Source organism: Panthera onca, chromosome B1 (genome assembly GCF_046562875.1).
Source record: "Panthera onca isolate mPanOnc1 chromosome B1, mPanOnc1 haplotype 2, whole genome shotgun sequence".
NCBI classification, from domain to species: Eukaryota; Metazoa; Chordata; class Mammalia; order Carnivora; family Felidae; genus Panthera; species Panthera onca.
This window is the reverse complement of record NC_138342.1, coordinates 207,559,451-207,584,684: the sequence shown is the minus strand read 5'-3', so window position 1 is coordinate 207,584,684 and position 25,234 is coordinate 207,559,451. Positions and strand designations below refer to the sequence as shown.

Below are 25,234 nucleotides of genomic sequence, written 5' to 3'. Positions count from 1 at the left end.
CCCATTTCTGCACATCCTTACCAATGTCTGTTGTTTCCTGTGTTGTTAATTTTATCTACCCTGACCAGTGTGAGGTGGTATCTCAATGTGGTTTTGATTTGTATTTCCCTGATGATGAGTGACGTTGAACATCCTTTCATGTGCCTGTTGGCCTTCTGGATGTCTTCTTTGGAAAAGTGTCTATTCATGTCTTCTGCCCATTTCTTCCCTGGATTATTTGTTTTTTGGGTGTTGAGTTTGGCCAATTCTTTCTAGAGTATGGATACTAATCCTTTATCCGATATGTCATGTGCAGATATCTTCTCCCATTCCGTTGGTACCTTTTAATTTTGTGGATTGTTTCCTTTGAAGTGCAGAAGCTTTCTACATTGATGAGGTCCCAATAGTCCAATTTTGCTTTTATTTCCCTTGCCTTCAGAGATGTGTTGAGTAGAATTTGCTGTAGCCAAGGTCAAAGAGGTTGTGGCCTGTGTTCTTCTCTAGGGTTTTGATGGTTTCCTCTCTCACATTGAGGTCTTTCATCCATTTTGAGTTTATGCACGGTGTAAGAAACTGGTCCTGTTTCATTCTTCTGCATGTTGCTGTCCAGCCCTCCCAGCACCATTTGCTAAAGAGCCTATCTTTTTTCCATTGGATACTCTTTCCTGCTTTGCCAAGGTTTAGTTGGCCATACATTTGTGGGTCCATTTCTGGATTCTCTATTCTATTCCATTCGCCTTTGTGTCTCTTTTTGTGCCAATAGTATACTCCCTTGATGATCGCAGCTTTGTAGTAGAGGCTAACGTCTGGGATTGTGATGCCTCCAGCTTTGGTTTTCTTTTTCAACATTATTTTGGTTATCTGGGATCTTTTGTGGTTACATACAAATTGTAGGATTGTTTGTTCTAGCTCTGAGAAGAATGCCGGTGCAACGTTGATTGGGATTGCACTGAATGTGTAGATTGCTTTGGGTCATTATCAACATAGCTTCAATGCCAACTTCGTGAAAGCTTGTCTTATCTCTCTACTGCTTGCAGTCCTGGATACTCCAAGTAAACTGTAAACATCCTGATCTGTGCCCACTAAAATGGCCATATACACTATTAGGAAACAGAATGACCCTTTTCAGGTCCCGGACGTAGTCATTTTCATTGAACCAGACTCCCATTCTTTCTCTGATACAAGTTCTGATGAAAGTGAACATTCAGATATACAGCTGGTTCCAACTGAGAGAATATGCAGGTTTGAGAACTTGTGTTCACGTTACTCCAAGAGCGAATCAAGCATCATGAAATTTTCTCCCAAAATGTCAATCTGTGTAGGCTCAGTAATCTCCACTTCCTCAGATCACAAAGGATATCAAAATACTTTGAGGAATCTAACCTTCTTAACATTCTGTTTCTCCTTTCTTCCTTTAATACTAAATGTCTAAATCTTCTCCTTACCTGCGAATGGTCTCTGGCTCATTTCTAACTCCTTGTCATGCAACCAAAACATACGTTTGTAAAGTATAGTGGTGGAGGTAACAAATATTCAGACTAAAATAAGCAACCAGAGGAAAATCGAGAACATATTGTCCAATACCACCATGGGACAAGTGGTTCTCCTAGGGGTCCTTCTCAGCGTGGGTGTGGTGGACTTGATCTGCGCCAAGCTTCAGGGCCAGGTAGAAACTGCCGGTAAATGCAATAGGAAGGATTTCTGGCTGCCATCAGCCCAGAATAGGATGTGGGGAGAGGGGAAGGATGGGGACATCCCAGGAAAGAGACTGCTGGCATATGAAGTCTCCGGCAGGACTAGGGTGAAAGGAGCCTGAGTAACTGAGGCTTAAGTGAGAGAAACGGTCGCAAGAAGCTGGGAAGCGAAGTCGGAAGAAGGGTGATGATGTAGGTAGTGAGAAAAAGATGGGGAGCTAGAACACACAACTCATAGCAGGGGCGGAGATGAAGGGAGGAGAGACAGGTGCACAGGCATTGGGCTTTCCCTTCCAGAAGGCCATGCCTCTGCCACTGCCGCCGCTCCCGTTCCAGCAGAGCCTGGGGCCCGGCCAATGCCCACCTCAGTCTAGGGGGTTCGCCTCCTACAGCTACTCCCCCACCTTCAATTCCCGGCAGGTGGCGGACCCCGCCCCCACAAGGCCAAGTGCCTGCTGTGAGCCTGTGAACAAAACACCTGCTCTCCAGCCACTGCCAGGGTGGGGCGGGGCAGGGCGGGGCGCTCGGGAAGCTGGGGGAGGAGCCACAAAGGCAGCAAGGAGCACCGCACTTCCCTCTTCTTTTTTAATGTATACATTCAGTGCTATCAGTCTTCATGTGAGTGCTACTAGGGTAGGACTACAAATTCTACTATGTTTTCATTTTCATTCAGTTCAGAATCCTTTCTATTTTTTTTTTCTTTTTTCATTACTTCTTTGACTCGGGATATTTCGAAGTGTTCTGTAGTTCACAAATAGTTGAGTATTTTCCAGAGATATTTTTGTGCTTGTTTTCTGATTTGATTATTTTGTGGTCAGGGAACACACTATTATGACATCAGGCCTCTTGACTTCTTCCTTTTATTAAGGCTTATTTTTGACCCAGAACATAGTCTTTTTTGGTAAGTGTTCCATAGATCCTTGAGAAGAATAGTGGTGGCCGAGTCTACTATGCCCTTGCTGATGTTGAGCCTATTGAAATATCAGACTATAATTGTGAATTTGCCTATTTCTATTTTCAGTTCTATCAATTTTTACTTCATGTACTTTGAAGCTATTAACAGATACATGAACATTTAAGATTGCTCTTAATTGACCCTTTTATGATTATATAATGACCTGTTGTTTATTGCTGGTAATGATTTTTTTGCTTGAAACTGTTTTGTCTGCTATTCATATAGCCACTCTAGCTCAGCCTTCTTTGGTCAAGTGTTAGTGTGGCATATCATATTTCTATCTTTTGAACAAATTTCTGTCTTGACATTTAAAGTGCATTTTGTATAGGTGGCATATAGTTGAGTCTTCCTTTTTTATCCATTCTGACAGTCTGCGTTTTAGTTGAGGCTTTTAGACCGTTTTCATTTACTGTGATTTTTTTTTCAGTATATGAAATTTATTGTCAAATTAGTTTCCATACAACACCCAGTGCTCATCCCAAAAGGTGCCCTCCTCAATACCCATCACCCACCCTCCCCTCCCTCCCACCCCCATCAAGCCTCAGTTTGTTCTCAGTTTTTAAGAGTCTGTTATGCTTTGGCTCTCTCCCACTCTAACCTCTTTTTTTCTTTTTTCCTTCCCCTCCCCCATGGGTTTCTGTTAAGTTTCTCAGGATCCACATAAGAGTGAAAACATATGGTATCTGTCTTTCTCTGTATGGCTTATTTCACTTAGCATCACACTCTCCAGTTCCATCCACGTTGCTACAAAGGGCCATTTACTGTGATTTTTGAGATAGTTGATTTGAATCTGTCATCATGCTGTTTGATTTGCATTTGTCTTATCTGCTCCTTGTTCCCGTTCTCTTCTTTTTCTGCTTTCTTTTAATCGAGTAATTTTTATGATTCAGTTTTATCCATTTATTTATTTATTCACGTATTCATTTATTCATTTATTCACTTATTTATTTAGGCTTCCTAGCTAGAACTTTTCAGTTTTGCTGCTTTAGTGGTTGGTTTAGGGTTTATAGTCTATGGCTTCAGCATCACAGTCTCCCTTCCAGTAATGTTATACCACATCGTATATAGTTTAGGCAAATTACAAGAGTTGACTTCCATTTCTTCTTTCCTAGACAGATCCTTCCTGGGTCAGTGGGATTACAGTTTTCATGAAATTTAGGAAGATTTGGGCCATATTTTTTTCCTGTCCCTTTCCCCTGCCTCTTTGGGCAATTGTATATTTCCCAGTTGAAGTTTTCTCCCAGGTTTCCAATGTTAAACTTCAGTCTTTTGTTTGTGATGTCTAATATGTGTTTATTCCCACCCATCGTATTGTTCATGGCTAACATAATTTACATCTCTGTAAGTGCTATTTGGTTTTTAAAACTATAGCTTCTATGCCTCTAGTTATCTTTTCATGCTTTGTTTGGAGATATAGTTAAGTTACTTACAAACAATTGGATCCTTTAGTCTTGCTCTTACGAATTATTGGCTGAATCCAGAGTGGTGATCAGCCTAAGGCAAATTATGAGTTTTTCTATCTTAGCTAATGTGAATAGACACTGTCCCTCGTGCTGTGGGAGCACCAGGCAGTGTTTCTTCTACTCTTTTCAGATTTTTTTCCCTTGATGACTTCCTTCCATGTATGCACTGGTTGTTACTCTGCTGAATAGCCAAAGGGGACCCTGTGCAGATGCCCAGGGTTCTTTCTGTGTCCTGCTTTCTCCTCTCCTGGATGCTGACCTGTCGTCTCTATCTGTCTTGACTTCACCACACTCTCAGTTTTGCCACCTTGACACAAGGAGTATGGTGAAATCTACTTAAATAATTTATGTCTCCTGTGTCGTAGCCTGAAAACTCTCTCAAGGGAATGAGTTTGGGCATACGTGTTAGGCTAACGTGTTTTGTTTTCAGAGATTATTGTCCTTCATTTTCTGAAGTTCTGTGTCTTGAAAATCATGTTAAAATTGTATTTTGTCTGTTTTGTTTTTGCTTGCTTCAGGTAGGAAGATCAATCAGTATGTGTTACCCCATCTTGTCCAGAAGCAGATTACAGTGGAACTTCAGCACATGCTCTAGACTGTCGAGAGTGCTTGTCTTCCTCCTTTGCTTAATTGCCTCCTGCTCCTCCTTCATTCCTCAGTATAGTTATCTCTTCCTCAGGGACATCTATCTTCCTTGGGCCCAATCTAGATCAAGTTATGATCACAGAACTCTGTCTTCTAATAGGAACTATCTGAATTTAGAATTACCATTTGAGTTGTCTTTCTCCTTCACTAGACTTTAAGCTAATCGAGAGCCAGGAGTCTTCTCTATTGTATGCGTAGAGCTGAGTATAACATCTTCCAATGAAGGTATATATTTATTCAATGTTTGAATGAGTGAAATGAAGATGCACAGGCCTGTATATGCAAAAAGTACTCATCTATTTTATTTCTGTTTCTTCTCTGATGCAGATTATGCTGGCTTCTTGAAAATCCAAGATATACGTGTTTCCTATGAGAAATTAAGGAAACTTAACAAAAATCACTGTAAACTTCTTATGGGAAAAATTACAAAAATGGAAAAAATGGTTAGTGCACTACAAAACGAGCTACAAGAATCGAAAGACATGATATCACGGTTAGAGCATCAAAAAGTTGAATGGGAACATGAATTCTGCAGTTTGAGGTATAGCATCTTGGCTTTAAGGAAATATTTCAACTTTTTCCTTTTATACTACAGATGTGTAGAGGCAGTTTTGTAATTGCTGACTTACCTTATGGGATTTTCCTGGAAAGAATACTTGTTTAGTGTTGTGAGGTGTGCGATTCTTGGAAAAAACACAGCAAGTTCTTAACAGTGAATACTTCTAATACTTTAATGTATATTCCAAATCACAATTTTAATGGCCATATAAAAGTCCACCATAGTCCAAGAAACATCATTATTGAAGAGATTGAATTCTGCCTGTTTTTCATCTTTCTGTATTTTAATTAATGCTGTCAGGAATGTCTTTTATAGAAATCTGTTTCTACATGTCTGGTTACTTACTTGGAATCAATTCTTCAATATAATGTTATCTGGATAAGGTATAAAAATTTTAAAAAAGGTCTTTGATCCATATTTTTAAATTGTTCTCAGGAAAGTTTATATTACTTTCTGTACCTACCAACAGAGTATAAAATGGTCATTTTTCTCAAGACAGTAAAATTCCCCAAAATTGATTCCATTTGCTTCTTAACATGCAGGGCTTAAAAGGTAAGGTGGGGGTGCCTGGGTGGCTCAGTTGGTTAAGCATCTGGCTTCGGCTCAGGTGATGATCTCGTGAGTTTGAGCCTTGCTTTGGGTGGGCTCGAGCCCGGCTTTGGGTGAGCACGAGCCCCGCTTCAGGTGAGCTCCTCTTCTCTCACTGTCTCTCCCTCTCTGTCTGCCCGTCATGGGATTCTGTCTCTCTTTCTCTCTCTCTGCCCTCGCTCACTTGCGTCATCTCTCTCTCAATAAAAAATTTAAACAAAGTAAAATGGGGGCGCCTGGGTGGCTCAGTCAGTCAAGCTTCCGACTTTGGCTCAGGTCATGATCTCAGGGTTCGTGAGTTTGAGCCCCACATCGAGCTGTGTGTTGTCAGTGCAAAGCCCACTTTGGATTTTCTGCCTCCCTCTCTCTCTCTATGCCCCTCCTTTGTTTGCATGGGCTCTCCCTTTCTCTCTCAAAAACGAATAAACTAAAAAAAAGTAATACAGAAAGTGATTACTGATAAGTTTTTTCAACATCTCTGTCATAGGTAGATAAAATTAATTCAAAAGTGTATGCTGAAAGGTCATATTACTCTTTATTGTTTACTTAATTAATACGTATCCTGTTGTGTTCTAGAATGGATGTTTAAGTGATTCATAAAGTAGGTATGCATCAACAAGGTAAGTTGCAAGTGTTGTGGAAGAAGAAACAAAAAGCATAGGCAACAGATATTAGACTAGTCAGCGTAGTCTTGGATGACAGTAATCTGCACATGTATGTTGTGTAAACAACATCCACAGATGCTCTCTTTCACTGCACATCATTTTTGGAGGTACCTGTAAGGTTTCATCAAGTGGAGATTTCATTTCCAGTGAGTTGATAAACTTGTTTATAAACAGCAACTTCTCTTTTTAATGAGAAACTGAATTATCTGTCCTATGGAGGAATAATTATACCTGTGGGAAAGGGGGTAATTTTCAACTCTAACTTTCCTGAATAATTTCAAACTTCCTTTCCTACAACATCTACCAGAGTTATTACTGACTAAAACTAACTAAGTTGCATAATGCTTTCTCCTGGCTTCTTTTCAACCGTATATATGGTTTGGAAGAGATTGAAGTGACAAATTAAAAACATGAGCCGTACAAGGAAAACAATTGGAGAACATAGAAATTTTTCATTTGGATAATAAGCCAACTTATGTGGAACCAGATCATAAAATGAACTTTTTATGTCTAACAAAACAAATTTTAAAAGAAGCACATGTAATTGCAGATGTACCTTAAAACAAGAAGAAGAAGAAGAAAGAAGAAATGCTGATATGTTATATGAAAATATTAGGGAAAAGTTAAGAAGAAAAGAAGACGAATATAAGAAAGAAGTTGAAACAAAACAACAAGTTGAACTCACTCTTAGAACGCTAAACATGGAATTGAAGGCCACAAAAAATCAGGTAAATCAGTTTTTGATAAAAACTGTATTTCCATCCATATTACATAGTGTAATATTATACATATATATTTTATAGTATCCCTTTGACTCAAGATATATTATTTAGGTTTAAAATAAATTAAAACATGGGATTATGTTCTTTTGAACATTTTTTTAAAGTTCTCCACTTCAGCTTTTGACCTTTTTTTTTTTTTAACGGTATGAGACCAGAATCATAATGAAATGTGTCTCCAGGTTGTAGAAGAGCGCAGTGACACTCAGTGGCAACTTTCTCCAGAACAGAAGGCCAGAGTCTTACAAGATGGAAGTCTAAACAATCACTTTTGCAAGCAAAAGGAGCTAGAAATGGCTCATAAGAAAACTAATTCTAAGGTGTCTTCTTTAGTTATTTTGAAGTACATGTGTGTATGTATTTGTATATATTCTATTTTTTAGTTATTATTACTTTTTTCTACGTGTGTGTGTATGTGTATATATATATATATATATATATATATATATGTATATATATATATATATATGTGTGTGTGTGTGTGTGTGTGTATGTGTATATATATGTGTACATATATATGTATGTATATATGAAACTGAACTGTGTTCATCATGGAAACTATAGAGGATTTTAAAAGCACATATATTTTGAGGAGGGTCATGGGGGATGGTGGCATTTTTGCTTCAGTGGATAAAATAATAGTCTTGATTAAATGCATTTGTCTGCAAAAAATAGTGACATTCATAATGTCCTCATCCAAGGGAGAGGCTTTTATTACTTTCTGTAGGAATTGATGAGCTCTCCCTAATCTCAAAACTATTGCTACTAGCAACATGTGTTTTGGTTTTGAACAGTTACTTCACTGCCTTGATATATTAATAGGTTAGTTGAACACTTCCGCTAATGGACAGGAGGGCAAGTGTAGCCAGTTCACTGATCATATTTTCGGTATCAAGTCTCCTACTTTTGAGAAAAGTAACAGTTTTACTTCAAGAAGCATCCTATTTCATTACAAGGAACTTTTGATAACAATGGTATGCTGTGGTATATACTTAATGATAATTTATTGATAGGTATTTTATTCCTAATAAAATAGTTGAGTGTATTTCCCCTCTTTTATATTTATTACTGTTTTCAACATGAAGAGGAAATACAAGTTATTGTAGCAGTAAATAATCTCATGGTATTCTAAGAGATGTATAAATTTCACCTTATTTCCTATCAGTATTTTGAAATACAAGACTTCTTTCGTACTTGTGTATTTACACTAGAGAAGTGGCAGTGGTTGGTGCAAGAGCACTTTTTGTGGAGTGAGAAGACCTGGGGAGAGTCCTACAGCTCACCATTTTAATCTCTCCATTCTAGAATTGTGATAACCAAATTAGTTCATTGATGTATGTAGAAGTGTTTCTATTATAGTACAGTGCCTAGATTTTTCAGTTATCAATAGATATAATTCTTATAACTGACTATAGAAATGGTAGCAAAGTAGATACCTATGAAATATTCTCAGGAAAGAAGAATTTTAGGAAATTTAATCTGTCCGAGTATATGCAGAGCTAAGGATTTTACTGTGGGGTCGTTGTGTTCGATATCTACTGTAAACTCAATTTTTAAGTGTAGTCAGGTTTATTAATCTTTTATTTTAGGCCTTCTGGTTTGTTGTAAATCAGAGAAAGGCTTTTCCAATTCTGAGATTCTGAACACTTTTCTCACAAATTCTTTTTTACTTTCATGCCTTCATTATCTACAGTTAAAGTTCTGAACTTTTTGGAACTTACGCTTGTATAAAATTTGAGATTTGGAGCCAACTTAATTTTTTTTCCAGTTGGATATTCACTTACTGTAATCTTCCTTCCTTCCTTCCTTCCTTCCTTCCTTCCTTCCTTCCTATGATTCTTTATTCATTAGAGAGAGAGAGAGAGAGAGAGAGAGAGAGAGAGAATGCAAGCAGGGGAGGGGCAGGGAGAGGGAGAGGGAGAGCGATAATCCTCAGCAGGCTCCTGACTGTCAGCACAGAGCCTGATGCGGGGCTTAAACCCACAGAATGTGAGATCATTCCCTGAGCCAAAATCAAGAGTCAGACACTCAACCAACTGAACCACCCTGGCACCCCCTGAAACCTTTTCATTGTTTAAACATAGATTATGCTTTCATTTAAAAGAAAATCATGATAATGCCATTTTATTGAGTGCTATCTGAAAATGTGCTTGGTTTTACTTAGCTTTCTGATAATCATGAGAAAACACAAGATCGGTTGCATAAAAACCACATGTTGCAGGATAAAATTGTCGTGCTGAGACTGGAAAGAGACACCATAAACAATCAGAAGTAGCCAGGCAGATAACACCTTTTGTGTCTTTAACTGAATTCAGTGAACAGGAATGTGTATGTGTTACAAAAAGACGGTGAATTGATGTATGTGTTGATATTTCTCAAAGTACGTATGTGAGAGTTGTCTATTATTAACATAATTTAATAATAAGATGATTTAGAAAATCAGTAACAGAAATGTCTTGTTAGGTAGTTGTGAGACAACTTCAACAAGAACTGGCTGATACTCTGAAGAAACAGTCTATGTCACATCTTCATCTGGAAGATGAAACACGGAATCTCAAGAAGAAATTAGGTCAAATCAGAAGTCAGGTATGTAGTAAATGTAACCTGTCAACAGCTAACTTATAGCTAGTTAAATAATATAAAGTGTTTTAGGATACCAATTTCCATGGACCGCTTTCTTTGGTATTTTCATTATAATTTATTATGATTTTAGTATCTTTACAATGCATTTATTTCATAAACTTCTGCCTCTCCTTCTCCTATTTGTGTTATACATTGTTTTCTTATAATACTTACTTTTAGGAAAGTTGAGGCTTTTGTATCCTTCCTCACAGAAATTGAGAGACTTTTTTCGTTCTTTCTTTAATTTAAATTTTTTTGACAGTTTATTTATTTATTTTGAGAGAGAAAGTGAGAGAGAGTGTGAGCGTGCATGTTAACAGGGGAGGGGCAGACAGAGGAGAGAGAGAGAATCCCAAGCAGGCTCCATGCTGTCAGTGTAGAGCCAATGTGAGGCTCAGTCTCATGAACCGTGAGATCATGACCTGAGCTGAAAGCAAGAATTGGACGCTTAACTGACGTAGCCACCCAGGTGCCCCAAGAGACTTTTGTCCCCTACTAAACAATGTTTTTTAATGATATCTCTATTACCATGATGAGGCAAGCTGGATCAAATCAGAAGATAATGTTTAATGGAATGATTCAGATAATTATCTTAGTTTTCATCTTCACTTTTGAGAAGAATGTATATTGATTTCAGGATGACTTGTACAGAAAGATCACTTAACAAACCACTTGAACTTCGGCATTTCCTTCATTTTCTTTGCCTTTTAGACATATTGTCAAAGCACGGAAATATTCTGATCATGTGTAGTATGGACGCCCAAAAGCGAGAATTAAGAACATTCTCTGTGTCCTGCCATTGGGTTTTTTTTAAAGCTATTTTGAGGTACAATACACATACCATAAAAGTCACCCATTTGCCACACACAGTTCACGGTCTCTGTGTACACTCGTGCAACCATCACTGCCATCAAGTAGAATGTTTTCCTCATCCTGAAAGGAAACCCTTACCGTTGCCCCCAGCCTCAGGCAACCACCAGTCTACTACTTGGTCTCTCAATGGAGTTGCCTCTTGTGAATATTTCATATAAATGGAGTCACACAACGTGTGGTCCCTTGGGACTAGCTAGCTTTACTTAATGTTTTCTGGGTTCATCTGTGTTGGTTACAGCTTATATCAGTGCTTCATTTCTTTTTATTGTCAAACAGTACTCCATTGTGGGCTAAGGCCCTTGTTCATTCATCAGTTGATGGACCTTTGGGTTGTGTCCACTTCTTGCCTATTAATACAGCTGCTTATGAACATTTACGTAGTTCTTGTGTGGATATCCGTTTTTAATGTCTCTGCCATCAGATTTTATCCTCTGAGTTAATCGGGTTGATTTTACCATCTCTCAGCCGTTACTCATGCTGTCCTGTCTTTTTAGTTTCTGTTCCTCTTGAGTAAACCTATGTTATTCAGACTTGGCTCGCAGTCTCCTTTCCAATGAATTTTCTCTGACTGTTCTAACTCCCATTAGCTTTAACTCTCTTGACACTTGTCATCTAGCCTGTGCAGAACAATTTAGTCCTTTATTTGACATTGTTTTTATTTTTTTCATGACAGGTAATTTCATCTTCCTAAGTATAAATTTAAGGGATAGTAATATTTGACACGGGTGATACTTATCCTTGTATAAATTGAAAATACTTTAACTTAACAGTTTTTCCAATAAAATTAATTACTTCATACTGTATCAATAAATTCTTCTTGAAAACATTGGTATAGCAAAGCTTTTATTCTAAATGTATGCTAAGAAATGAAATACTAAATTGAGGGGTGCCTGGCTGGCTCCAGTCCGATTAGAGTCTGCCTTTGGCTCAGGTCATGATCTCCATGTTCTTGAGATGGAGCCCTGCATTGGGCTTTCTGCTGTCAGCAGAGCCTGCATTGGATCCGTTGTGTCCCTCACGTTCTGAGCCACTCAGACTCGTGCTCTGTATCAAAAAATAAACGTTAAAAAATGTGTGTATATCTCTATACACACACACACACACACACACTTATATAAGTAAAACTATTAATGAAAGCACTTAATCAAATAGAGGAGAAATGTTCAATCAAATGTTTAGTTTTTTTTTTCCCTCTCACTATGAAAAAGCACGCTAAATTTGTCCTTCTTTCTTACACAGCCAGAACTGTGATTTACAGATTTGTAGCACTTTACCAATGCAAATATCTGGGGACAGCTTTTCTGATATGCTTTTACCACAAACCCTTAATCTCTTCATCAGAGTACATGCTAAAGCAGCCTAACGTAAACAGTATGGACATGAAATGATGGAGGAACTTTAGTTTCACAAGGCTCGTTTATTTCCATGTCAGTGGCTTTCCCTTGCCTCTGATGGTCATGTAAAGGATCTACTACTGAGTCAAAGAGGTGCTATTTGTACCGTAGTCTGTGAGCATTGTCCACTCAGTGGTATAGAGAGGAAGTAAGTTAAAAGGATTATAAGTGGAAAAAAGTACTGTTGGCTAGTGGCATTGGCAAAGTTTTTTGAAGTACTGAGGAGAGATTCTGGGCCTCATGCTCCCCATTTGCTACCACTTGCGGTGGAATGAAGAATAACTTCAGTATAATTTGTATAGGGGAAAACTGGTATTGGCAAGCCACCTGCCTAAACTATCACATTGTATTGGAACACAAACTACAGCAACAGTAATCATGCTACATGCAGACACTTAGAGCTGACTATGTGCCACGTACCCTTCTAAGTTGTTCATCTATTATTTCCTAATTTAATCTTCACAATATCCCAGTGGGGTAGATACTATTATTATTTATTTTGAGATCACTTTTTTAAGGTCCTTTGTTTTGAGAGAGACAGAGAGACAGAGAGAATGTGGGGAAGGGCATGTAGGGAGAGAGAGAAAAAGGGAGAGAGAGAGAGAGAGAGAGAGAGAGAGAGAGAGAGAGAGAGAATCCCAAGCAGGCTCCTCACTATCCATGCAGAGCTCGATGTGGGGCTCAATTACATGACCCTGTGATCATGTCCTGAGCTGAAATCAAGAGCCAGACACTGAACCGACTGAGCCAGTCAGGTGCCCCAGTAGGTGCTATTATTACCTTCATTTTACAGATGCAGAGATTGAGACATGGAAGTTTTAGGTAGTGTGCTCAAGGTCATACAGCTCATAATGAGCAGAACTGGGAAATCAGACCCAGGCATTCTGGCCCCTACTAGGATATTATTTCTCAAATTCTTCCATTAAATATCTTGTTGTCACTGAAAATAGCATGTTCAGTTTTATAATCATGAGAATAGCAACGTCATTCACCTATGTGAATATGTAAAATCATAGTTGATGTGATGCTTGGAATATGAAAATAGAAATGTTTACCATGAGGTAAATTCTTATATTTCCTCCATTTTACCAATAGATACACTTGTACATTTATGTGATCATATATAATTTAAAAACATTAACAATGTTATGTTTTTGTAGGAGAGTAAGGTTGGTAAACTATTCTGTAAGAGTATTGAAACATTTCATCTTTGTAGGCCATAGTCTCTGTTGTAGAAGCTGAACGCTTTTGTTATGACCTCAAAGTAGCCATCAATCAGCATGTAGAGGAGAGAGTGGCTGGCTCCAAAAATTTTTACTTACAGCGGCGCTTGGGCGGGTTAGTTGGATGAGGTCCTGACTCTTGATTTCCACCCAGGTCATGATCCCAAATCCCACATCATGAGACCAGTCATGAGACAGAGCCCCACATCAGGCTTCGCCCTGAGCTTGCAGCCTGCTTACCATTTTCTCTGTCTCTCCCTCTGTCTGTTTTCCCCACTTCTGCATTCTCTCTCTCTCTCTCTCTCTCTCTCTCTCTCTCTCTCTATTTCTCTCTCAAGTAAAAAAAAAATTAAAGAAACAGGTGATAGTGTTCTACTAGATTTTCAGTGGTTAAAATTATTTTTTCTCTATTTTAGTTGCAAGAAGAACAGGAACGACATGCAGAGGCCGTAAGATATGCTGAGGAGATGAAAGATCATGTGCAAAAGTATAATTTAAACCTCTTAGAAAATAACTTGTTTATTTATAAATCAAATGAACAGTGTAGTATGGGAAATGTACTAGTTATGCCAGTATATCATTGTTAAGCTCGATACAAATTCCAGCTTTGAGCTATTTTTAAATGCAGAATTGTGGCATATTATCTCTCAATTTTGCACCTTATCCACAAAACACGATGAGAAAAATCGCACAATTCCCAAATCTTCCTCTTGACAAAATTTTAAGAATTTCTGTAATACCCTCATTTGTTCAGAAAGTATGTGATGTTGTTTTAAATTTATGTGTGAGAATAATTACCTTAAGATCTGCATTTTAGGCTACAGGTTAAAAATGCCACGCAAGAAGCAACCATCAAACATCAAGTGGCCCAGATTCAAGATCTTGAGAGCAACGTGATAAAGACAAGTTTGGTAAGTCGGTCTCTTAATGTCTGTCCTACTGAAAAGGAATCCGTATTTCACTAGTAGTAGTACATAAGAATGATTTGGATCCTATGGAAAATCTCACTGCTGCAAAGGTTTGGTTGATATTGTTCCTACTTGCTACTAGTGATGTAATTCTTCTATATAGATGAAGTTGATTGAATTCATAAAGTAATGATGTTTGTAGTGAGATTTTCATAAAAACATTGTGAGAATCTAAAAAAAGCAACATTTTATATATACCACATTGAGCATCTGTTTTAGTCCACCTTTGGCTACTGTTAATAATGATGCTGTGAACGTTGGCATACAGATGTGTGAGTCCCTGCTAATATTTTTCAGCGTGATTCAAACATCCCCAATCTTTGAGTGGTCATTTGATCTTGAATACTGACATTCTCTTGTAATCTCATCCCTTCAGTGAGAGTTTGAGAACGGGTTATTTTAATGATGATTTGTTGTAATTTGTAATAATAAGTTTGCAATTTATTATCTTCATTAACAATGACCGGCAGATCATTAGGCAAACGTCCTTCTCAAAGGAATGGACTTTTCTCCTTGTTGGATTTTGTAAAGGAAAAGAAATGCCAGTGAAAAAGGAGAAATGGCTGCTCTGTCAGGGCCTTACCTAGTAACATAGTGCTCCTACCATTGCAAGTTCAGACTCATTTTTTTTTTCCATTCACTTCAGTTAGTCAGACTTTCAGAGATTTCACAATTCAATCTCAGAAAAGACTAATGTGCCATTCAGGATTCTCATTTATTGATATGTAGTGAAACCCCAACTGTTTTCCAAGCAGAACAGTTAATGTCCTCGCACTCTCACCCTCCTTTGTAGGATTCTCACTGTAAATCCTAAGTGGGAGCAATGAGGTAGATACACTGACCAACTCATTTCTCTCAGTCACAAAAGCTATATAATATACATCCAAGTTTCATTTGACAGCTATACCCGTCAGGGGAATTAGAACATTCTGTTGACTGGTCCTTTTTGTGGCTGAAGAGACATGAAAATTACTTCCTTTTCTAGACGTCTTATTAATGAGTCACATTGTATTAGGGAACTTTTCATGCGAGTAACATGATACTCAGTTGATCAGTCTTCTATGAATGAGAGTGCTAGGCATTGTCCTGCTACTGTGTCCTGAAGAAATCTTTAAGGTCTCAAAAACTAAAATTTGTAAGAATATCCTAAACTGATGAAGCTTATTAAAGAATAACGAGGGATTTAGTGTAGATACCTATAGGAAAGAATTAGGGTTATGGCATGAAATTACCTGCCACTTTAAGGTGTTCCCTGTGGGGGGAAAAAAAAAAAAACTTAGATAGCTTTCAGCCAACTCAGTCCATAGCTCTGACTTCTCTAGAAGGTCCTTATCTCCTGAATCCCCAAACCAGGGGGTACCTGGGTGAAGACATTTGATGCACACAATTTTGAGGTGAAGAATCTGGATTGGGAAGAAGAGGTAGCTCTAGCCAACTTAACCTTCCTAACAATATAGTCAAGTTTGCATCTGAAAGGAACTTCAGAAGACTTCCATAAGTTGAAATCTCTATGGACGAAGAAATTACTCAAAAGGAAACAAAGGCAAACCAGTGATCATCCAGCCCTTGTGATAAATGTCGTGTTATAAAGAAAAGCGAGACAAAGTATGCTGGTCAGCATCCTAAGGGTAAGGGTGCCCCCTAAGACTCAATAAGAAAAACACACTCAAAGTAACACAGAAAAGAGTCCAAATAAAATGTACACGATTAGCTGTCTACAAAGGTACTCCATGTCAAGTAATGATTTTTGAGTGTGCGGTTGAGGATGTTGTCTATGAGCACCTACATGGAAGAGCGAAAAGGACACATGGCCTAGGTAAAAGGGCCAAAGCTGGAAATGTGAATTAGAGAATCTGGTTGTGAAGCCTTAAGAGCAATTCAAAACACAGAGAGCAAGGGGCAAGGATTTAATGTCAGGGGTTGCCCTCCTTCATAAATAAGGTGGGGTTAGAAGCGCAGAGGGAGGGCATGGTCATTTTTCTCAGCTGCTGCTGAAAAGTGAAGCAGGATAGAGACGTTAATAAAATAAAAAAAAAAAGAGGTTCTTGATGACCCTCAAAATGTCTTAGTGGAATGATGGGAGTGAAAGTTAAATTTTAGAGTAAAAGAAGGAAATAAGTAAAGAAAAGTTGATTCTGTGGATGATACGATACATTAAAGAATGCTCGAGTCCACTGCAAGGGGAGAAGCAGCGTGATAGGTGGACAGAGCTTCAAAAGTTAAGCAAATGGTTACTAGAAACGGAGAAATTGAAATCTTTCTTCCTTATGCAGCCAGTGCTGGAATTTACAGATTTGTAGCACTTTACTAACTGCAAAGCTCTGGGGCCAGCATTTCTGATATATTGTTACCACAAAGCCTTAATCTCTTCATCAGAGTACCTGCTAAAGCAGCCTAATGTAAACAGTATGGACATGAAATGATTGAGGAACTTTGGTTTAGCAAGACTCGTTTATTTCCATGTCAGTGGTTTTCCCTTGTCTCTGATGGTGATGTAAAGCATCTCTTACTCAATCTAAGACGTGCTTTTTGTACCGTGGGGTGTGAGTATTGTCCACTGAGTAGTATAGAGAGGGAGTTAGTTAAAAGTATTATAAGTGGGGGGAAAAAAAGTACTGTTTGCTAGTGGCATTGGTGAAAGTTGTGTGAAGTACTGAGGAGAGATTCTGGGCCTCATGCTCCCCATTTGCTCCCACTTGCGGTGGTATGAAGAATGACTTCAGTATAATTTGTATAGGGGACCACTTGTATTGGCATACCACCTGCCTTAACTATCTCATTGTATTGGAACGCAAAATACAGCAACAGTAATCATGCTAAATGCATACACTTAGAGCTGACTATGTACCATGTACCCTTCTAAGATGTTCATGTATTATTTCCTAATTTTATATTCCCAAGATCCCAGTGAGGTAAATCCTATTATTATTTATGTTTCAGATCACTTTTATAAGATTCTTCATTTTGAGAGAGAGAGAGAGAGAGAGAGAGAGAGAGAGAGAGATTGTGGGAAGAGCAGGTAGGGAGAGAGAGAGAGGGAGGGAGAGAGAGAGAGAGATTGTGGGAAGAGCAGGTAGGGAGAGAGAGAGAGGGAGGGAGAGAGAGAGAGAGAATGCCAAGCAGGCTCCTCACTACCCACCCAGAGCTGGATGTGGGGCTCAATCACGTGACCCTGAGATCATGTCCTGAGCAGAAATCAAGAGCCAGACGCTGACCCGACTGAGTCACCTAGGTACCCCAGTAGGTGCTGTTATTACTTTCATTTTACAGATGCAGAGACTGAGACACGGAAGTTTTAGCTAGTGTACTTAAGGTCATACAGCTCATAACCAGCAGAATTGGGAATTCAGACCCAGGCTTTCTGGCTCCTACTAGGATACTGCTTGGCAAACTCTTCCACGAAATATCTCAATGTCACTGAAAACAGCATGTTCAGTTTCATAATCACGAGAACAGCAATGTCATTCACCTATGTGAATATTGAAAATCATAGTTGATATGGTGCTTGGAATATGAAAACTGAAATGTTTACTATAAGGTAATTTCCTATATTTCCTCCATTTGACCATTATACATTTGTATGTTTATCTGATCATATATAATTTAAAAATATTAACAACGTTATGTTTTTGTAGGAGAGTAAGATTGGTAAACTATTCTGTACCAGTATTGAAATGTTTTCGGCTTTGTAGGCCATAGTCTCTGTTGTAGACGCTGAGCTCTTTTGTTATGATCTAAAAGTAGCCATCAATCAGCATGTAGAGGAAAGTGTGGCTGGGTCCAATAAGATTTTAGTTACAGGAGTGCTTAGGCTGCTTAGTTGGTTGAGCGTCCTGACTCTTAATTTCCACTCAGGTCATGATCCCAAACCCCACATCATGAGACCGGTCATGAGACCGAGCCCCACATCAGACTTCGCCCTGAGCTTGCAGCCTGCTTACCTTTTTCTCTGTCTCTCCCTCTGACTCCCTTCCCACTTGTGTGTGCTCTCTCCCTCTCTGTCTCTCTTTCAAGTACAAAAAAACAAGAAACAAAAACATTTAGTTACAGAAACAGGTGATGGTGTTCAACTAGATTGTCAGTATTTAAAATTATTATTTTTTCTTTATTTTAGTTACAAGAAGCACAGAAACGACATGCAGAGGCCGTAAGATATGCTGAGAAGATTAAAGATCATATGCTAAAGTATAATTTAAACCTCTTAGAAAATAACTTGTTTATTTATAAAGCAGATAAGCAGTGTACTATGAGAAATGTATTAGTTATGCGAGTATATCATTGTTAAGCTGGATACAAATTCCAGCTTTGAGCTATTTTGAAATGCAAAATTTTGGCATCTTATCTCTCAATTTTGCACCATTACCACAAAACACAACTAGAAAATTGGCACAATTGCCAAATCATCCTCTTGATACAATTTTAAGAATTTCTGTAATACCCTCACTTGTTCAGAAATTACACGATACAGTTTTAAAATTATGTGTGAGAATAATTATCTTAAGATCTGCATTTTAGGCTAAAGGTTAAAAATGCCAGGCAAGAAGAAACCATCAAACATCAAGCGGCCCAAATTCAAGATCTTCAGAGCAACTTGCTAAAGGCAAGTTTGGTAAGTCGATCTCTTAATGACTGTCCTACTGAAAAGGAATCCTTATGTCACTAGTAGAAGTACATAAGAATGTTTTGGATCATATGGAAAATTTCACTGATCAAAATATTTGGTTGATATTGTTCCTGCTTGCCAGTAGTGATGTAATTCTTCTATATAGGTGAAGTTGATTGAATTCATAAAGTAATGATGTTTGTAGTGAGATTTAAATAAAAATATTGTGAGAATCTAAGAAGAGCAACATTTTATATATACCACAGTGAGCATTTGGTTTAGTCCTCCTTTTGGCTATTGTATATAAAGGTGCTGTGAACATTGGCATACAGATGTGTGAGTCCCTGCTAATATTTTCCAGCGTATTTCAAACGTCCCCAGTCTTTGAGTGATCATTTCATCTTGCATTCTATCTTTCTGTTGTAAACCCAACCCTTTAGTGAGAGTTTCAGAAAGAGTTCTTTTAATGATGATATGTTGTAATTTAAAATTACAAATTTGCCACATATTCTCTTCATCAACAATGACTAGCAGGTCATTATGCAAACGTCCTTCTCAAAGGAATGGACTTTTCTCTTTGTTGGATTTTGTAAAGGAAAAGAAATGCCAGTGAAAAAGGAGAAATGGCTGCTCAGGCAGGGCCTTACCTAGTAACATAGTGCTCCTACCATTGCAAGTTCAGAAACTCATTTTTTTTTCCATTCAGTTGAGTTAATCAGCCTTTCAGAGATTTCACAATTCAATTTCAGAAAAGACTAATGTGCCATTCAAGATTATAATTTATAGATATGTAGTGAAACCCCAACTGTTTTCCAAGTGGAACAGTTAATGTCATCCCACTCTCACCATCCTTTGTAGGATTCTCATTGTAAATCCTAAGTGGGAGCAATGAGGGAGATACACTGACCAACTCGTTTCTGTCAGTCACAAAAGCTATATAATATACATGCAAGTTTCATTTGACAGCTATATACGTCAGGGGAACTAGAACATTCTGTTGACTGGTCCTTTTTATGACTGAAGGGACATTGAAAATTACTTTCTTTTCTATACGTCTTATTAATGAGTCACACTGTAATATGGAACTTTTCATGCGAGTAATATGACACTCTGTTGATCAGTCTTCTATGAATGAGAGTGCTAGGCATTGTCCTGCTGCTGTGTCCTAAAGAAATCATTAAGGTCTCAAAAACTAAAATTTGTAAGGATATCCGAAATTGATGAAGCTTATTAAAGAATAACGAGCGATTTTCTGTACATCTCTATAGAAAGGAATTAGGGTTATGGCATGAAATTACCTGCCACTTTAAGGTCTTCTCTGCGAATCAAAAACTTAAGATTGCATTCGGCCAACTCAGTCCATAGCTCTGACTTCTCTAGAAGGTCCTTATCTCCTGAATCCCCAAACCAGGGGCTACCTGGGTGAAGACATTTGATGCACACAATTTTGAGGTGAAGAATCTGGATTGGGAAGAAGAGGTAGCTCTAGCCAACTTAACCTTCCTAACAATATAGTCAAGTATGCGTCTGAAAGGAACTTCAGAAGACTTCCATAAGTTGAAATCTCTATGGACTAAGAAATTACTCAAAAGGAAACAAAGGCAAACCAGTGATCATCCAGCCCTTGTGATAAATGTCGTGTTATAAAGAAAAGCGAGACAAAGTATGCTGGTCAGCATCCTAAGGGTAAGGGTGCCCCCTAAGACTCAATAAGAAAAACACACTCAAAGTAACACAGAAAAGAGTCCAAATAAAATGTACACGATTAGCTGTCTACAAAGGTACTCCATGTCAAGTAATGATTTTTGAGTGTGCGGTTGAGGATGTTGTCTATGAGCACCTACATGGAAGAGCGAAAAGGACACATGGCCTAGGTAAAAGGGCCAAAGCTGGAAATGTGAATTAGAGAATCTGGTTGTGAAGCCTTAAGAGCAATTCAAAACACAGAGAGCAAGGGGCAAGGATTTAATGTCAGGGGTTGCCCTCCTTCATAAATAAGGTGGGGTTAGAAGCGCAGAGGGAGGGCATGGTCATTTTTCTCAGCTGCTGCTGAGAAGGGAAGCAGGATAAATACCTTAATATTTTTTTTTTTAAAAAGGTCCTATATGACCCTCAAATTTTCTTAGTGGAATGATTGGAGTGAAAGTTAGATTTTAGTGTAAAAGAAGGAAATAAGTGAAGAAAACTTGAATCTGTGGATGAGATGATACATTAAAGAATGTTCGAGTCCACTGCAAGGGGAGAAGCAGCGTGATAGATGGACAAAGTTTCAAACTTAAGCAAATGGTTAATAGAAAAGGAGAAATTGAAATCTCTCTTCCTTATGCAGCCAGTGCTGGGATTTACAGATTTGTAGCACTTTACCAACTGTAAAGCTCTGGGGACAGCTTTTCTGATATGCTGTTACCACAAAGCCCTAATCTCTTCACCAGAGTACCTGCTAAAGCAGCCTAATGTAAACAGTATGGGCATGAAATGATTGAGGAACTTTAGTTTAGCAAGACTTCATTATTTCCATATCAGTGGCTTTCCCTTGCCTCTGATGGTCATATAAAGCATCTACTACTCAGTCTAGGCGGTGTTATTTGTACTGTACTCTGTGAGCATTGTCCACTGAGTAGTATAGAGAGGATGTAAGTTAAAAGTATTATAAGAGGAAAAAAAAAGTACTGTTGGCTAGTGGCATTGGCGAAAGTTGTGTGAAGTACTGAGGAGAGATTCTGGGCCTCATCCTCCCCATTTGCTGCCACTTGCGGTGATATGAAGAATAACTTCAGTATAATTTGTAGACGGGGCCACTTTTATTGGCATGCCACCTGCCTAAACTATATCATTGTATTGGAATGCAAAACACATCAACAGTAATCATGGTAAATGCATACACTTAGAGCTGACTATGTGCCACGTACCCTTCTAAGTTGTTCCTGTATTATTTCCTAAATTTATATTACCAAGATCCCAGTTAGGTAGATACTATTATTATTTATTTTGAGATCACTTTTTTTAAGGTTCCTTAATTTGAGAGAGAGAGAGAGAGAGAGAGAGAGTGAGAGAGAGACAGACTGTGGGGAAGGGAAGGTAGGGAGAGTGAGAAAGAGGGAGAGAGGCAGAGAGAGAGACAGAATTCCAAGCAGGCTCCTTGCTGTCCACGCAGAGCCCGATGTGGGGCTTAATCACGTGACCCTGAGATCATGTTCTGAGCAGAAATCAAGAGCAACACGCTGAACCGACTGAGCCACTCAGGTGCCCCAGTAGGTGCTGTCATTACCTTCATTTTACAGATGCAGAGACTGAGACATGGAAGTTTTAGGTAGTGTGCTCAAGGTCATACAGCTCATAACCAGCAGAATTGGGAATTCAGACCCAGGCTTTCTGGCTCCTACTAGGATACTGCTTGTCAAACTCTTCCATGAAATATCTCGTTGTCACTGAAAATAGCATGTTCAGTTTCAATCACGAGAATACAAATGTCATTCACCTATGTGAATATTTAAAATCATAGTTGATGCAGTGCTTGTAATGTGAAAACAGAAATGTTTACCATAAGGTAATTTTCTATATTTCCTCCATTTGACCAGTACATACATTTGTATGTTTATCTGATCATATATAATTTATAAATATTAACAGCGTTATGTTTTTGTAAGAGAGTAAGTTTGGTAAACTATTCTGGAAGAATATTGAAACATCTTCAGCTTTGTAGGCCACAGTCTGTGTTGTAGCAGGTCCACCCTGCTGTTATGACCTAAAAGTAGCCATCAATCAGCATGTAGGGGAGAGTGTGGCTGGGTCCAATAAGATTTCAGTTACAAGGGCACTTGGGTGGCTTTGTTGGTTGAGCGTCCTGACTCTTAATTTCTGCTGATGTCATGATCCCAAACGCCACATCATGAGAGCGGTCATGAGACTGAGACCCACATCAGGCTTCACCCTGAGCTTGGAGCCTGCTTACTAGTATCTCTGTCTCTTCCTATGACTCCCTTCCCCATTTGGGCGTTCTCTCTCTCTCTCTCTCTGCCTCACTAAGTCAAAAAAAATTACATTTGGTTACAAAAACAGGTGATGGTGTTTTACTAGATTGTCAGTAGTTAAAATTATTTTTTTTCTTTATTCTAGTTGCAAGAAGCAAAGGATCGAGAGGCAGAGGCCATAAGATATGCAGAGAAGACGTAAGATCATATGCAAAAGTATAATTTAAACCTCACAGAAAATACCTTGATTATTTATACAGCAGATAAGCAGTGTAGTACGAGAAATATACTTGTTATGCCAGTATATTATTGTTAAGCTGGATACAAATTCCAGCTTTGAGCTATTTTGAAATGCAAAATTGTGGATATTATATCTCAATTTTGCACCTTATCCACAAAACATGAGAAAAATGGCACAATTCCCAAATCTTCCTCTTGATACAATTTAAAGAATTTCTGTAAGACCCTCATTTGTTCAGATATTATATGGTATTGTTTTACATTTATGTGTGAGAATAATTATCTTAAGATCTGCATTTTAGGCTAGAAGTGCAAAATGCCAGACAGGAAGAAACCATCAAACATCAAGCGGCCCAAATTCAAGATCTTCAGAGCAACTTGTTAAAGACAAGTTTGGTAGGTCGGTCTCTTAATGTCTGTCCTACTGAAAAGGAATCCGTATTTCACTAGCAGTAGTACATAAGAATGTTTTGGATCACATGGAAAGGCTCACTGATCCAAATATTTGGTTGATATTGTTGCTATTTGCTATTAGCGATGGAATTCTTCGATAGAGATGAAGTTGATTGAACTCATAAAGTAATGACCTTTATAGTGAGATTTTCATAAAAACTTTGTGAGAGTCTAAAAAAGCAACATTTTATATATACCACAGTGAGCGTTTGGTTTAGTCCACCTTTTGGCTACTGTTAATAATGCGGCTGTAAACGTTGGCATACAGATGTGTGAGAGTCCCTGCTAATATTTTTCAGCGTGTTTCAAACTTCCGCACGCTTTGAGTGATCATGTCATCTTGAATTCTGACTTTCTCTTGTAGTCTCAACCCTTCAGTGAGAGTTTGAGAACGGGTTATTTTAATGATGATTTGTTGCAATTTGTAATTACAAGTTTGCAACTTATTCTCTTCATCAACAATGACTAGCAGGTCGTTATGCAAACGTCCTTCTCAAAGGAATGGACTTTTCTCTTTGTTGGATTTTGTAAAGGAAAAGAAATGCCAGTGAAAAAGGAGAAATGGCTGCTCTGTCAGGGCCTTACCTAGTAACATAGTGCTCCTACCATTGCAAGTTCAGAAACTCATTATCTTTTTCCACTCACTTGAGTTAATCAGCCTTTCACAGATTTCACAATTCAATCTCAGAAAAGACTAATGTGCCATTCAGGATTCTCATTTATTGATATGTAGTGAAACCCCAACTGTTTTCCAAGCAGAACAGTTAATGTCCTCGAACACACACCCTCCTTTGTAGGATTCTCATTGTAAATCCTAAGTGGGAGCAATGAGGTAGATACACTGACCAACTCGTTTCTGTCAGTCGCAAAAGCTATGTAATATACATGCAAGTTTCATTAGACAGCTATACCCGTCAGGGGAATTAGAACATTCTGTTGACTGGTCCTTTTTGTGACTGAAGAGGCATTGAAAATTATTTTCTTTTCTAGACGTCTTATAAATGAGTCACATAGTAATAGGGAACTTTTCATGCGAGTAACATGAGACTCTGTTTTCAGTCTTCTATGAATGAGAGTGCAAGGCATTGTCCTGCTACTGTGTCCTGAAGAAATCATTAAGGTCTCAAAAACTAAAATTTGTAAGGATATCTGAAACTGATGAAGCTTATTAAAGAATAACGAGGGATTTAGTGTAGATCCGTAAAGAAAGGAATTAAGATTATGGCATGAAATTGTCTGCCACTTTAAGGTCTTCCCTGTGAAACAAAAACTTAGTTATCTTTCAGCCAACTCAGTCCATAGCTCTGACTTCTCCAGAAGGTCCTTATCTCCTGAATCCCCAAACCAGGGGCTACCTGGGTGAAGGCATTTGATGCACACAATTTTGAGGTGAAGAATCTGGATTGGGAAGAAGAGGTAGCTCTAGCCAACTTAACCTTCCTAACAATATAGTCAAGTATGCGTCTGAAAGGAACTTCAGACGACTTCCATAAGTTGAAATCTCTATGGACTAAGAAATTACTCAAAAGGAAACAAAGGCAAACCAGTGATCATCCAGCC

At 38.3% G+C, this 25,234-nt stretch overlaps 1 protein-coding gene across 1 annotated transcript in view; it reads left to right on the top strand.

The window, feature by feature from the left end:
* The window catches only part of LOC132676998 (ankyrin repeat domain-containing protein 26-like), a gene marked incomplete at its 5' end in the record, with an annotated part of 89,993 nt that overhangs the window by 37,885 nt on the left and 26,874 nt on the right, over positions 1-25,234 (top strand). The window contains 10 exons of the mRNA XM_081795447.1: positions 5,064-5,277; positions 7,099-7,276; positions 7,486-7,647; positions 9,791-9,913; positions 13,856-13,926; positions 14,257-14,350; positions 18,522-18,592; positions 18,923-19,016; positions 23,127-23,179; positions 23,524-23,617. Coding sequence (XP_081651573.1) covers positions 5,064-5,277; positions 7,099-7,276; positions 7,486-7,647; positions 9,791-9,913; positions 13,856-13,926; positions 14,257-14,350; positions 18,522-18,592; positions 18,923-19,016; positions 23,127-23,179; positions 23,524-23,617 — 1,154 coding nt within the window. The remainder of the gene's footprint in view (positions 1-5,063; positions 5,278-7,098; positions 7,277-7,485; positions 7,648-9,790; positions 9,914-13,855; positions 13,927-14,256; positions 14,351-18,521; positions 18,593-18,922; positions 19,017-23,126; positions 23,180-23,523; positions 23,618-25,234) is intronic.